This window comes from Etheostoma spectabile, chromosome 12 (genome assembly GCF_008692095.1).
Source record: "Etheostoma spectabile isolate EspeVRDwgs_2016 chromosome 12, UIUC_Espe_1.0, whole genome shotgun sequence".
Lineage (NCBI taxonomy): Eukaryota > Metazoa > Chordata > Actinopteri > Perciformes > Percidae > Etheostoma > Etheostoma spectabile.
In genome coordinates this window covers 27,112,777-27,126,724 of record NC_045744.1, presented here as the reverse complement: position 1 = coordinate 27,126,724, position 13,948 = coordinate 27,112,777, and the positions used below count along the sequence as shown (strand labels likewise).

The window sequence follows — 13,948 nt, the reverse complement described above, 5'->3', positions numbered from 1 at the left end:
GGACAGTGGGCTTTAATAGCTATGGAGTAAATGTATTCACTATCACCTAATCACAGGTAGGTAACGTTAACGTTAAACCGCGATAAAATACTACTGATAAATTGCATGCAGGTCCTTGCTTTAGTTGTTGCTGCTAGAGTTGACAATACTATGCAGCTAACTGAGTTAAATGTCATATTTAAATGTTGCTAGCTTGTTGTTCACTAGCTAACGCTTTAGCTTTAGCTAGAGCTAGAAAAACCCAGTTTCCTTCACTGTTTTAGCCCGGAAATGTAGTACATAATTATTAATTTACTTTGAGATTCTTACTTAACGTTACATCACTCATAGTGCAAAAGAAAATGTATATAAACTTTGTTCAGCAGGTGTGCCAATGTTACTTATAGAGCATTCAGGTCGGTCCTATGAATCCTTAAAAATAACGTTAACTTAAGCTGAATTAAATACTTAAGTTTAAATTAAATCAACTGGAATATATATTATTATGGATGTACTACTGTATGAAAGCCCCATATCAATTTACAGTTTTCTATCCGTGTCCCAAAAGTGTTGTGATTTTCTCTTAAACCTCTCAACTAGTTTAAATCCAGACACTTCTTACTTATAAAGTAAATAACTGTACATCATTTGAAGTCTTGACATCCTAGGATATGTCATGAGAGAAATATTAAAAGATGGCAAACCACCCAACAAAATAAGCCTCCAAGCTTACAGCAACAATAGCTTCTTCCTCTCATTCAGCCTCTAACTAAATTTCAGCCACATACTATTATATTGTAAATACACAGCTACAAATATATGGATTTGGTTTGTTTTTGCATCCATATAAGTATATTTGTTTTTTTCTTCTTCTTTTAGCCAGATTTCCCCAACCAGGATCCATAGTGATTGACTGACATTGCCCTACTTTGCAATCAAATGTGTGAGCACCTTCATGATTTGATGAGATGGTAGACTCTGGGGACTCCACCTTATCCCTGGACAATCTGTTTTTTGAGAAACCCATTGTCCACAAAGTGTAAGTACAAAAACATCATTCCCTCTCTCTCCTTTTTCCTGTCAAAGCTGAATTAATAGTTTCCCCTCTGGACTGTGTTTGCCAGAAAACCACTGCACCAGGATGTCAGCCCATGGCAGCTGGAAGTGCCTCCATCTCTTTCTCAGGTTCCATCCACTCAGGATATGCAGAAGGAGGCAGAGTCTCTCTCCACCCTATATAGTATGTTGTGCTTTGGATTAGGGTGAATTCCTTTTCACTTGACTTGAGTAAACTGCTCGGTATCTGGCCTATTAAAGCCCTACTAAATTTAACTGTGTGACTCACAGACATGATAGCTTGAAGCTTTTTCAATATTCCTTGGCTTGCTTAAACAAACTGGGATCAGGGTCATATAATATATTTTAATAACCACTACTATGTTTGGAATGTTAAATTTGTAAATTATTTTCATCCGCAAGTGAAATAGCAAAATAGGCAACCTTAAGTTTGAGAGTCACACCCATAGAAGGCACCAAATTACAGTCACCAAAAACTTTGTTTGATGAAACTCTCTCCCTTTCCAATATTACTTACAGATTTCTCACAGGTACCCAAGACATGCCTGCCTCCTTTTAAAGGATCAGCTGGCCTTAAGGTTTTACCATCAAAAATCAACAGTCCTTTCAATAATCAAAACATTTTTGAGGACACTAATAGTGGCAACAATAGAAGATCTGATGACTTTTGGGGAGGTGAAGGGTTCAGGGATGATTCTAGTGGCAGAAGTGGAGATGAAACCTTGCAGAACTCTGGTCATGCAGCCATCAGCAGGAGGGGAAGGTCTCTGGAATGCAGCAAAAGCCCACCACTACGGAAAAGGCAAGTGTCAGTTATTTGTCAAGACAGCATTTTACATTATTTTGAATTAAGGAATGTGTGTGCACATCATTTTCAGACACTCTACCTGTAGTACATATTTTTGAAAGATGAGAAGAATTCTCCTCTTGGGGCAGAGCTCTAACTTAACTTTTTTCACCACCGTAGCGAAATACAATTTAAATCATCCCATAAGAAAACGCTGACCATTCTATTTTTAAAATTACAATACAATTATTCCCATCATTAAAAGTGAGGCGTCACATGAATAAAACTGAAATGATAAAACTATAAAATAGCTAACATTGTATAAAAAATATTTGTTACATATACATACACATTAATTTATTTATTCATATAATTCATGAATTAACAGGTTTTATTCTAATATCTGTAAACCTTGTGTTCCCACTTTTGTTTACATTTACATCTACCTTCCATTCTGCAACCGTCCCCGAATTAAAGCTGCAGTGGTTAATATGCAAAAAGAGGCACAATTTAAAGTACAGTGAAAGGACCGTCTCCCCTCACTCTTGCACGGGCATGCAGAGAACAGCCAATCTTTCTCTGAAATGTCCTGTGATTGGTAGGGGTGGGAATCACCAGACACCTCCCGATACGATATCATCACAATAGTTATGCCACGATACGATATTATTACGATACTATATACTATGTTGTATAAATTTTTCCCCCCCACCCTGGGATTCGTGAAATGTGCGTATCACACCAATCAGAGCTTAAGAATAATCATACATTGATAAATGCAGCGGCTGGAAATGATCGTAATTTAAATATCACGTCCCAGTATATTCTCGGTTTTGAGGCGTCACCCCTACTATTTATGACATGGCGAGACGTAATCCGGCTAAGAAGCGGCACTTTTCAGAGGTGGAGATTGAAACCCTGACATCTCAGTTTAATTTGCAGTAACGTGTGTACTATTTGGCAGCCTAAAAACTGGTCTTAGGCAGTAGGAAGAATGCGGAATGGAAAAGGATCACTGATGTGGTCAACAGTATTGCCGTATTAAATCGGACTCCAGCTGAAGTTTATTTAATTTATACATCCTTGACATATGTATACTCCTAATAGTAATATATAGGCTTATATTGCAATCTTTTAGGCCTACACGTAGGTGTACCTATATTTAAATAAACACACGGTAGCAGAGTTTATGCAAAGAAATCGTTCACTCGTGGCCATTAACGACACGTTAAAAGACAAACAAAATCCTGAAAAATAAATAAAAAATGTTGTGCAGCATCATGTTTCCTGTATTGAATATCATTGCCAAACATAACACTATACCTTTTGAAAGCGAGGAGTAATATCCTGTCTCCTTCGTATCTCCCCCAGTTGGGGCTGTGCTGGACACTGCTCTCTGGGCATCGGGTCAGCTGGCTACATTTATGGCACCCTGTTTTCCTGCGCGATGTGCAGAACCCCACAGGCTAAAACAATGTTGCAGACTTTTTCTGGCGTGTGTAGTAGGGTTCCTCCCCACCCTCTCCCTCCACCGTGGCTCGTGTGTAGGCTACATGTGCACTGTTGCTCGGCTCATTGAGATCTTCTAAAATAGCCAGATCTGCCATTGTCGATAAGTGATCAACTTATGACTTCTCCTTCTCTGTTACATGCTGCACCGCAAGTCCACCTTGACTTGAAAACTTGCGTACACAAGGTCAGACCAGACGTGAGATTTTTTTGCAGCCTACGCTCATGTACAAATTGATAAATGCCGAGCTTTGCGTAGGAATCGGCGTACGCGCGTTCTACGCCTGTTTCGTAAATGAGGGCCATTGTGATTGGCCAAAATCTCCCGTCACGGGTTAGATTTTCTAAAGCCTGAAAACAAAGCCAAGAGGAAAAGAATCAACTTTTATTTCACAACACTTGAATTACAATATGCTGAAAGAATGTTATGGATTTTTCAAATCATTTTTACAAATGAAGTGCCTATCACAGCTTTAATTTTGTATCCGCCCTTAAGGTAAAGCCGTGACTTGGGGTTAGTAACAGGTTTTTGATTTTAAAGCGTTTAACTTGCAAAGATTCATATGTTGCCTTGAGGCTTTTCTCTTCTTGGAGGCGGATGCAGAACATAATTTAAAAAATGCTTAAATTAGCAGGATTGATGTTTTTCACAATATGAAAGCATATCTCTAGTTTTCAGCTGTCCAGAAATGTAGTTAATAGTGCCGATGCACTCTTTAATCCTTCAAATTGTTGAAATCCATGACATGCTTAGTTAAGATAGAACTACAGTACATTATGCCAGAAGAGATGCTCAACCATCCCCCATAGGCTGCTTCTTCACATAAGCCATCAAGGTTGCAGCAGCAGCAATCATTTTTCCCTCTCTTATTCTACCTTCCTCCTTTATCAATTCTTTATTCCCTCTCTCCCTCTCTCCCTCCCTCCCACAACAGCTTGTTCAAGGTTCAGTTGTTGAATAGTGGAGGTGACTCGTCAAACACAGATGACCTCAGAAGCAGCATCAACAGCCAGACAGCATCCAGACCTCAAACTTTTCTCAGTCCGGTTACCATGGCGACAGTGCCTCCTCCTCTTCAGCCGCCACTGGTGACAGTTAGCCAGGCAGCTCCTCCTTTCTCCCCCTTCCCACCCCCTCCTCTGGGCTCATCTGCAGCGAGTGACCAACCCCCGCAGAAGGCGGCACATGCTGAGATGCGGGACAAGGGCACAAAGAGAGCCTTCGTTCCACCCATGACGCCGCAGCCGCTTCACATACAAGGTGCTGCACTGCAATGACACAGTCGCAGACAGGCGCTGCGCTCATAGTCTATGACTGGTCCACCAAATAACACTCATAAAGCTTCTGTAAAGTGGTGCAGCTAATGAACATGCCCATGTCTAGTCATGGCAGCAGCTGCCACATTGTGTGTGGAGGGGATGAGGTTAAATGAGGTGAGCTCCCCTCATTGACCGCTTCATTGCAGTGCAGCATGCTGGTCACTAGGTGGTGGAGTGAAAAACAGGAGAAGCTGTTGATAGTGACAGTCCAAACCTTTGTAACCCCATCCTACTTTCATTTCTGCAATTTTACTACATATTTCACTACAAAGTAAAATCGTGTGGTTTTGTACCCTCCAAAAATGTTAAAGATTTCATATTAACATCAAGTTTGAATGAGTGGAATCAGTGAAAGTGTGAATTATTTTATGTTTTGCTTTTGCACATTTTAGGGTCCTCTGGGTCTGGAGTTTTGCGACCGGTTTCTGAAATCCGTATCCTTTAAGGTTGTTGTGTAGGTCAACACCATTTGAAATCATTAGACAGTGTTTGAACTGGGCTAGAATGCTTGGAATGAAATTACACAAGTAATGTGGTTTCAATTTCCTAAACCATGCTAACCCAGCAGCGAAGTTCAGATCTGTCTTCAAGGACTTTCCCTTTTTCAACTACGTTCAGTCCAAAGCACTTGATGATGTAAGCATTATTTGTAAGCCTTTATAATTAGGAATTATTACAATATTATGAATAACAGGATAGTTTTTATTGTCTTGTTATAACCTGTTTATCGTTGTGACTGTCTCTTCTGGAGTGCATTCATGTTTGGTTTGTTAACAGGTTCTTTACACGGGTAAAAACTTTGTAGCATGTGCTCCTACTGGATCTGGTAAAACGGTTCTATTTGAGCTGGCCATCATTCGTCTATTAATGGAGACCCCAGAGCCCTGGAGAGACGTCAAAGCTGTCTATAGTGAGCATATTATGTATTATGTAGACCCTATTAATACATTTAAAAAGCTCCAGCTTTATATTCACAAAATATATATCCTTTAATGTAAAAGGCTGTATTTTCGAGTCTCTGTATTGGGGGAAATTATTTCTACACAGGCAGTTAAGAATAATTCCTGAAACTCACAAGATTACTGTATCAATTCAAGCATGTTTTTAATTTTTGATTAATTTATACATTTAGGGTTTTTCTGAAATAAAAATGAGCTGGCTTGTGAAAATATTTATTGTTTGTTTTTGCCAGTGGCCCCTATCAAAGCTCTCTGTAGTCAGTGCTTTGAGAGCTGGAAGAAGAAGTTTGGTCCCCTGGGGCTGAACTGTAAGGAGCTGACAGGCGACACAGAGATTGATGACTTCTTTGAGATTCAGGACTCCCACATCATCCTGACCACGCCTGTGTGTGAAACCATACTTCATCTTAATTAAACTCAAAATTAAGGAAGATGAAAGACGAGAATCTAAAATAAAATTGTAATCTGAAGTTTCACTTGAATACCCAATGTTGTATATATTTAACTTTTTTTACAGGAAAAATGGGACAGCATGACAAGAAAATGGAAGGACAACTGTCTGCTGCAGCTAGTCAGGCTCTTTCTTATCGATGAGGTCAGGTATTTTGTTCAGTTTCATAGTGTTTTGCATTGCCAGACCTTCCTACAGCACCGCGAAAAGAGGGTCTGGCAAGTCCACACAGCATTCCAGGATAGGAGAAAAACGTAGTCTGTTTTTTGGGCATTTCTTTAAACCAATCACATTGTCTTGGGCGGCGCTAAGTGCTGGACCGAGCCATGGGGCAAAGTTAGATAGATAGATGATAGATAGATATTTATTGATCCCAAAAAAAAATGGGAAATTACAGTGTTACAGCAGCACACAAAATATACATACATAGTATGTATATACAAGTTGCCTCTGGAAGGAACTTGTAGTGCAATATTTTGGTCGTGCAACAGACAACTGAGATTGGACAGATAGTCTAGCTAGCTGTCAGGATTTACCCTGCAGAGATCTGAGGAGCAGTCAACCATAGTCCTCATAAATTCACTAGAGTTTAGAATGCCAACACAAAGAAAGGGGAAGGTAATGAACATCCAGCCAAAAAGAGTGACATCCGGCGGAATTTCCAGTGGAAACGGAGCAATCCCAGGAGGAGAACGTTGTGGATATAAACTGTCTTAGGCTGTCTGAATGGTGGTGGATGCTCACTGTGTCAGAACATGAACTGTCTACAATGTGTTTCATTTGCCTCTGCCCTGAGCACTTAATTTCACTTGAGGTTATCCATTAAAAATGATAGCACATCATGTTCTGGACCCTTTGAGAGTGTATATAGTCTGTCTATGTAGTTCTTCCAGACGGAGATGCACCTCCTCATGTTTGTAATGGAATACAGTGATAGACATAGGACAGCTTAATTTAATTTTACCTACAAACCAACCTCTCTGCTGTGCCTTTAAGATGTTTCTAATGAACTAATAAATAATCTGTAAAATGACATGTTTTTTTTCTCCAAGGTGCATGTGGTGAAGGATGCGACACGTGGTGCCACGCTGGAAGTTGTGGTGAGCAGGATGAAGGCCGTACATGCCTACAGAACAGCACAAAATCCGGAGACAGGCCTCTCTATGAGGTTTGTGGCTGTATCAGCCACCATACCCAACCCCTCTGATGTAAGTGGCATGGCAGAACTTTGTTTGTGACACAAGAATTCCAAATGCAGTGTAAACAAATTCATCCAAATCATGTCATTCATAGATAAATTGGTCAATTGGAGTACTTATGTGTATGTGTTATGTGAATAAGTAAGCAAAAAGCATGAAAATATCAGCAAAGTAAGAAAGGCACTTCACCTAGTCACTGCACTGTAATGCATAGACACAGTCCTGTGTTTGTACTGTTCTCCAGTTTAAATCTGGAATCAGATCATTGTTTTGTCTATTAGATAGCAGACTGGCTTTCCAATGAGAGTGGTCCAGCCACATATCTGGACATGGACGAGAGCCATCGTCCAGTAAAGTTGAGAAAGGTGGTACTGGGATTCCCCTGCAGCCCGAACCAAACAGAGTTCAAGTTTGACCTGTCGCTCAACTACAAGATGGCCAACATCATACAAACGTACTCTGACCAGAAGCCTGCATTAGTGGTGGGTATGGAAATTAACCTTGTTTTGTGTGTGTGTGTGTGTGTGTGTGTGTGTGTGTGTGTGTGTGTGCTCGCGTGTGCATTAATGGAACCACGGGTGTATCTCGTAAATTACCCCACTAATAAGGCCCAAAATTGTACCAAACGTCTACAGTAGTACAAATAGATTAGGTTATGTACTCATAAAACGATGGATTGGAAAGTTTGTAAGCACACCAGGAGTTTATTTAAGTAACACTTGCCTGCTGGCTTCTGCTCTCTGTTGCTTATGTCATTATGTAGTTTTGCTCTACAAGGAAAGGAGTCCAGCAGTCAGCTGCAGTTCTGGCCAAGGATGCTCGGTTCATTTTGAGCATTGAGCACAAGCAACGGTATCAGTCTTACTTACCCATAACGTCTTCAGTTATCAAAACAAAAAGAAAGTAAATAGCTTGAGTCTGACTTTTTGTGACTTTGTAATCTGTTAAGGCTGATGAAATATGCAAGCACTATTCTGGATTCAAAACTGAGAGGTAAGTACCCTTTTTAAACCTGAATGTCAAGATCCACCAGACACAGACTTTGAAACCTGTTTTAAATCCAGACAATAGGCTGTCAATGTATTGGACGTAGCATCTGTTTTAAAGTAAGTTTTGCGATATGGGCAACGCCATCTTGGTTTTTTACAACCAGACCTGGCCAAGTCAGTGTTGTTTTGTGTTTTGTTTACGGTCACAGCCAAAATGTCCCAATTAACTTTGAGTGAAAGTTTTTTGTGAAGTGAATACACACAGTGAGAGGGTCTAAGTTCAAGAGGAAAACATGGACAACACCCAAAAACAAGTTCAAGTCTTTTTTTAATGTACAAAGTGTCCAGGTTAGCGTAGAGCTCAACATTGGACAACTTCTTTTTGCAACCAGTGGAGTTGTCCCCTGCTGGAAATTACATAAAATTTAGGTTTAAGGCATTTCTGCATTGAATTCATTATGCAGGCCCCGAAGCTTTCTTCTGTTCATTTTACAGTCTATGGTAAAGACCCAGTAAAAAAGTACATGTTCAATTTATAATGACTCTTAATTATCAACTGTATAACATTAATTGGTGTTATGTTTGTGGTCTAGATCTGGTGATGTTAGGAGTTGGTTACCATCATGCAGGAGTTGACTTGTCGGATAGGAAGTCGATAGAAGAGGCCTTTACTATGGGAGACCTGCCTGTCCTCTGTGAGATTCTTACTAGTACAGTTGTATCCTTTGCTGTAAATAGATATGTGATTATATAAGTGTGCAAAATGATGATGTGTTTTATTGTCTTTGTAATGCTGCAGACATAAACAGGACATACAAGTATCACAAGTTACAACAACTGAGTCGCACAGAACTTCACCTTTATCATGTTGAAACATTGCAAGGCCTCAGCCCAAGCTTGTAACTATGGGTTGTGCCAAAAATGCATGCACATACCTGTTCAATAGAAGTATAAAGTTGTTATACCAATAGCAATACACTATTAGAATTATATACTATTAGCATTATTGCCAATAGTTTGGCTTTTGCATATAGCAATAAAGATAATCTTAGACTGATATTTCTTTTTTAAGCTGATATCCAATGATACTGGTTGTATGACTAATTTGTGCATCTCTTAACAATAGCAAATAAGAACATTTTCCACAATGTAGAGCAAAACAATGAAAACCTTTTACCGTTTGGCGGTACAGTTTGTAATTGTGTTTTCAATGTATTTCATGGGCACTGAATTTGTGCTTGTGGTCTGATTTTTAATACCCTAGTTACCACCAGGACTCTGGCCATGGGGGTGAATCTGCCAGCTCATCTGGTGGTGATCAAGTCTACCATGCAGTATGTGTCAGGCACCTGTGAGGAGTACAGTGAGGCGGACTTGCTGCAGATGATAGGCCGAGCCGGAAGACCACAAGTAATGGCAGAATAACAATGGAATACTTTAAAAAAAAATTAACATTAGAGGAGGAAAGGGATGCTGCACCATCACAAAACAACAAAATAGATTTGTACATTTGTTTCACTGGTAACATTGTAACACAAGGTGCATTTCTTTACAGGGATTTAAAAGTTCACCTTTACTTTGGAGGTGTCTGATGCTGTTATGTAAATAGCTTATGTTTAAATACAGTAAATGAAGTTAGAAAGATAGCTTTGCACAAATGAAATACCAACTTTTATATTTTTTGCCTCTAGTTTGACACATCAGCAACTGCAGTGATCATGACCAAGATTCAAACCAAAGACAAGTACATGAATCTCATGAATGGGGCAGACATCATCGAGAGCAGGTATTACATACAGTTCTGTCACTTGATATGTATTTCTCTCTCTCTCTCTCTCTCTCTCTCTCTCTCTCTCTCTTAGCCTGTCTTTCTCTGACTGTTGCTCTGTCATCGGAGAGAGATTATACAGTAGTACATGAGGTAACAGTATACTTCCTTTCCCCAGCTTACACAGTCACCTGGTGGAGCACTTGAATGCAGAGATTGTTCTCCAAACCATCAGTGATGTGAACATGGCTCTGGACTGGATACGCTCGACCCTCCTCTACATCAGAGCCCTCAAGAACCCCACACACTATGGTCAGAGCTCAAAACACAAACACACAGAAAATGGTATCAGAATTAGTGCCCAGCTTCTGTGTCATATATAAAGTTAGTAAATGCTAGTGTGTCTCAACTCCAATTTCAGGTTTCTCTGCCAACTTAGACAGACATGGAATTGAAGCAAAATTGCAAGGTGGGCCACAACAGTTTGTTCTCTATTTGAAGTGACTAAGATAGCATGCTGCTATTTGGAGGATACTGTATTGAAGCATTTAAAACACTACAATGAAGCCACTTATCATCCCATCTGTTTTTCCATCTTCACTCTGGCTTATTGTAGTAATTGTGCACATTACTAACACTATTTTAGTTTAACGTGATTGCTGTTTCTCCTCCTAGAACTGTGTCTGAAGAACCTCAACTCTCTGTCCTCTATTGGTCTGATCGACATGGATGAGGATATCAACATCAAACCAACAGGTCGAGAGGAAATTGGTTTAAATGGCAATATTAGCAAAATGCTCAATGTGCTCCTACTAAGTTTCCCATTAGTTTGTTATGTTCAGTGGCGTGGAGGACATCTGCACCAGTATCTACACTTCTTGTTGAACTGATACCTGAAACTGTTAAGTTGTTTGTTTTTGTTGCTTGTAGAGGGCGGCAGGTTGATGGCTAGGTTCTGTGTTGCCTTTGACACCATGAAACAGTTCAGCAAAGTGGCTGGCACCGAGAACCTGTCTGACCTGGTAGGTTTCCTCATGAGACTACACAGCAATGTATTTACATTTTTGTTGTGTTGGGCTGTTTTTTCTGCAAAAGGAAATTATTTTAAATATGACAGTAGTAAGGCATTGCAAAGAAAATACAATTCAGATCAAAAGTGTCTGTATGTACAGATTGAGTTAATTTCGAAGAGCAGAGAGTTCAGCGACATTCAGTTGAGAGTGAATGAGAAGAAGTCCCTGAACACCTTGAACAGGGACAAGAACAGGACCACCATCAGGTCAGACACATTTATAGGATTAACAATTGCATATACAGGATCATAATCTATGTTTTGAAATACATTACAAGTGGAAGTAGACACAATCCAGTTTAAATTAGATATGTATGTATTTTTTCAGATTTCCCATTGAGGGAAAGATCAAAACCAGTGAGATGAAAGTGAACTGGTAGGTTTATTCATTCAGTCCTTTCTCCCCTTGGAAAAGCAGTGTTTAATAAGTAAGGAATGCAGGTTCATGAATTTCTATTGCAGAACATATAGTTATATGTTTCTTATGGACTAACCACTATAGATATTATACATTTATTGCTTGGTCTGCAGCTTGATTCAGGCTCAGTTGGGTACCATCCCAATTCAAGAGTTTGGACTTACACAGGACATAGGAAGGATCTTCAAGAATGGGATGCGGATCAGCAAATGTATGTTGGATAAATCAGGGATAGCAAATAAACAATATGTCTTATTTTATTTATGTATGCACTATATTTTATATTTCCCAATTAGGCCTGTCAGAGTTTCTGAGCCACCGATCCAAGACTGGATTCTCTGCTGTGCTTAATTCCCTGGTCCTGGCGAAGTGCTTCAGAGCCAAGCTTTGGGAAAACTCGCCCTTTGTTTCCAAACAGCTGGAGAAGATAGGTGGATACACATAGCACAGTTTAGCGTCTGCTATCTAAGTAATGTAAATACAGTATTAAAATGAGGGAAATTGCCATGCTAGCTGCTACGTGATGAATGAATCAACAAACCAAACACTCTTCCTATTAGATGTAGATGCCGTTCCAAACTAAAAATTAACATTTGCTAATAATACACTGCGTGTTTCAGGTCAGAGTCTATCAACTGCCATGGTGAACGCTGGGCTCACCACTTTCAGCAAAATAGAGCAAACCCACGCCAGAGAGCTTGAGCTGGTCAGTCTGTAATATTTAAAAAGAAAACACGTTTTAATAATCCAAAGCTTTTGATTTAACACTTGCTTGAGCCGAATCAGTGATGCTTAAACTGTGACCACCATACGGCACAGCTAATACTAAGCACAATCTTGGTAATACCTTTAAATTGTTGCACAGAACAGACATATTTTCAATTAATTATTGTATAAAGTACTTGGATGTGATTTGTAATTTTTTGTTATTTTATCTATTCAGATTCTCAACAGACATCCACCATTTGGCAACCAAATTAGAGAATCTGTCATTCACCTTCCGACATATGAAGTTACATTGGAGCAGGTAAAGGACGTTTTATTATCAAAGGGACAAGTACGTTAAATAACAACATTAAGCTTTTCCCTTTTTGTTGGTCAGACTTTTGAGCTATTATTGCAAGTGAGGTTGCATTGGAAAGTTCCTTTATGTTTTTTTCATCAAAGTTGTCTTTGTATTTTGCAGCTTCCGAGGTATAGCTCTGTTACGGCGGAGATTGTGGTGAAGGTGAACCTTAACAACCAAGCACAGCTGTTGTCCAGGAGAACAGCTCCAGACCACCACTATGTCTCTCTGATTATCGGGAACTCCGACAACACCGTGGTCTTCCTACAAAAACTCACGTGAAAAAAAATCTGAACACCTTTTACCATGATGTAGAAAAAGACAGAATAGTGTATTCATTTCCATCTGACATCTTGTTGTCGTTTTTTTTCCAAGAGACTCTGTGCTGTTGAAGTGTGGCAGCTGGTCGAAGAAGATTGAGGTGACACGGGCCTCAAAAGGAGAGGAGATCAGTGTCAATCTCATCAGCTCACAATATGGTACACCGTGGAAATACCTTTGCATTAACATAGAAATATACACAATCGGTATCACCTTTATAATAGAGGGGAGTAACAGTTGTGTTTTGTTGTTTAGTACACTATTCTTTATGAATTGAAAAATTGACTGTGTACAATGCAGTGCTGTAATTGCGCTGAGATGTCTCTCATTTGGCAAATTGTTGTAAAGCATTGTTAAATTTATATCACTGAGAAACAAATGTGTCAAGCTAAATGAGGCAATTATTCAATTAATATGTTTTTGAATACCTGAATGTTGTATTACATTTCCAAATGGAAAGATAATTTGTATTGGATTGTATTGAAAAGCAAATTGTTACCTAAATTTATCAAATCAAACCATTTTGAAGTTTTTGAAGTTGTTATTTTTCTATATATATATATATATATATATGTATATATATATATTGTAGTGGCAATTTGTCCTCAGATTGAATAAAACAAATTAAAAACTCAACGTCAAACAGCCACAGAGGCACCGAAAGAGTGAATCTTACGCAGAGGTAAAAACGTTGATTGCCCAGGCAGAGATGGCATCTTGTGAGGTTTATTAATCCACTTCTCGACAAACAAACTTCTCAAACAAAGGAACAATGGTGTCTCTAGGCTCTGCTAAAAACCATCAGCCCTCCCTGGTGTCTACACCCCCCCACCTCCACCCCCAAGGCTTCGTGGAAGGCTGGTGGCCAAGGCTGCATGGAACTTTCAAAACAAAAGCACTAGCAGATACTTAAAATATATCTCAAATGATATCAAAAAGCTTATGTAGCTGTACGGTTTAAGCAAAACAGAAATTAAACAAATACATATTAACTATTAAATATAACAAAACAATGAATAGCTCCAACAATAAA

At 39.3% G+C, this 13,948-nt stretch overlaps 1 protein-coding gene across 4 annotated transcripts in view; it reads left to right on the top strand.

Annotated features, from left to right (window-relative positions):
* hfm1 (helicase for meiosis 1) overlaps window positions 1-13,948 on the top strand; it is a 19,298-nt gene continuing 5,350 nt past the window's right edge. For all 4 annotated transcript variants that reach the window (XR_004334259.1, XM_032530563.1, XM_032530562.1 and 1 more), the window contains exons 1-29: window positions 1-56; window positions 859-1,018; window positions 1,104-1,219; window positions 1,576-1,858; window positions 4,288-4,613; window positions 5,065-5,106; window positions 5,238-5,308; window positions 5,450-5,582; window positions 5,865-6,016; window positions 6,149-6,226; window positions 7,135-7,290; window positions 7,563-7,763; window positions 8,045-8,133; window positions 8,231-8,274; window positions 8,864-8,965; window positions 9,535-9,680; window positions 9,962-10,056; window positions 10,217-10,350; window positions 10,460-10,507; window positions 10,714-10,794; window positions 10,969-11,060; window positions 11,211-11,317; window positions 11,439-11,486; window positions 11,642-11,739; window positions 11,825-11,959; window positions 12,149-12,234; window positions 12,472-12,555; window positions 12,715-12,872; window positions 12,970-13,073. Coding sequence is in view for 3 of the 4 variants with exons in the window: in XM_032530563.1 (XP_032386454.1) it covers window positions 948-1,018; window positions 1,104-1,219; window positions 1,576-1,858; window positions 4,288-4,613; window positions 5,065-5,106; window positions 5,238-5,308; window positions 5,450-5,582; window positions 5,865-6,016; window positions 6,149-6,226; window positions 7,135-7,290; window positions 7,563-7,763; window positions 8,045-8,133; window positions 8,231-8,274; window positions 8,864-8,965; window positions 9,535-9,680; window positions 9,962-10,056; window positions 10,217-10,350; window positions 10,460-10,507; window positions 10,714-10,794; window positions 10,969-11,060; window positions 11,211-11,317; window positions 11,439-11,486; window positions 11,642-11,739; window positions 11,825-11,959; window positions 12,149-12,234; window positions 12,472-12,555; window positions 12,715-12,872; window positions 12,970-13,073 (3,280 nt within the window). In the remaining variant the exon portion in view is untranslated. The remainder of the gene's footprint in view (window positions 57-858; window positions 1,019-1,103; window positions 1,220-1,575; window positions 1,859-4,287; window positions 4,614-5,064; window positions 5,107-5,237; window positions 5,309-5,449; window positions 5,583-5,864; window positions 6,017-6,148; window positions 6,227-7,134; window positions 7,291-7,562; window positions 7,764-8,044; window positions 8,134-8,230; window positions 8,275-8,863; window positions 8,966-9,534; window positions 9,681-9,961; window positions 10,057-10,216; window positions 10,351-10,459; window positions 10,508-10,713; window positions 10,795-10,968; window positions 11,061-11,210; window positions 11,318-11,438; window positions 11,487-11,641; window positions 11,740-11,824; window positions 11,960-12,148; window positions 12,235-12,471; window positions 12,556-12,714; window positions 12,873-12,969; window positions 13,074-13,948) is intronic.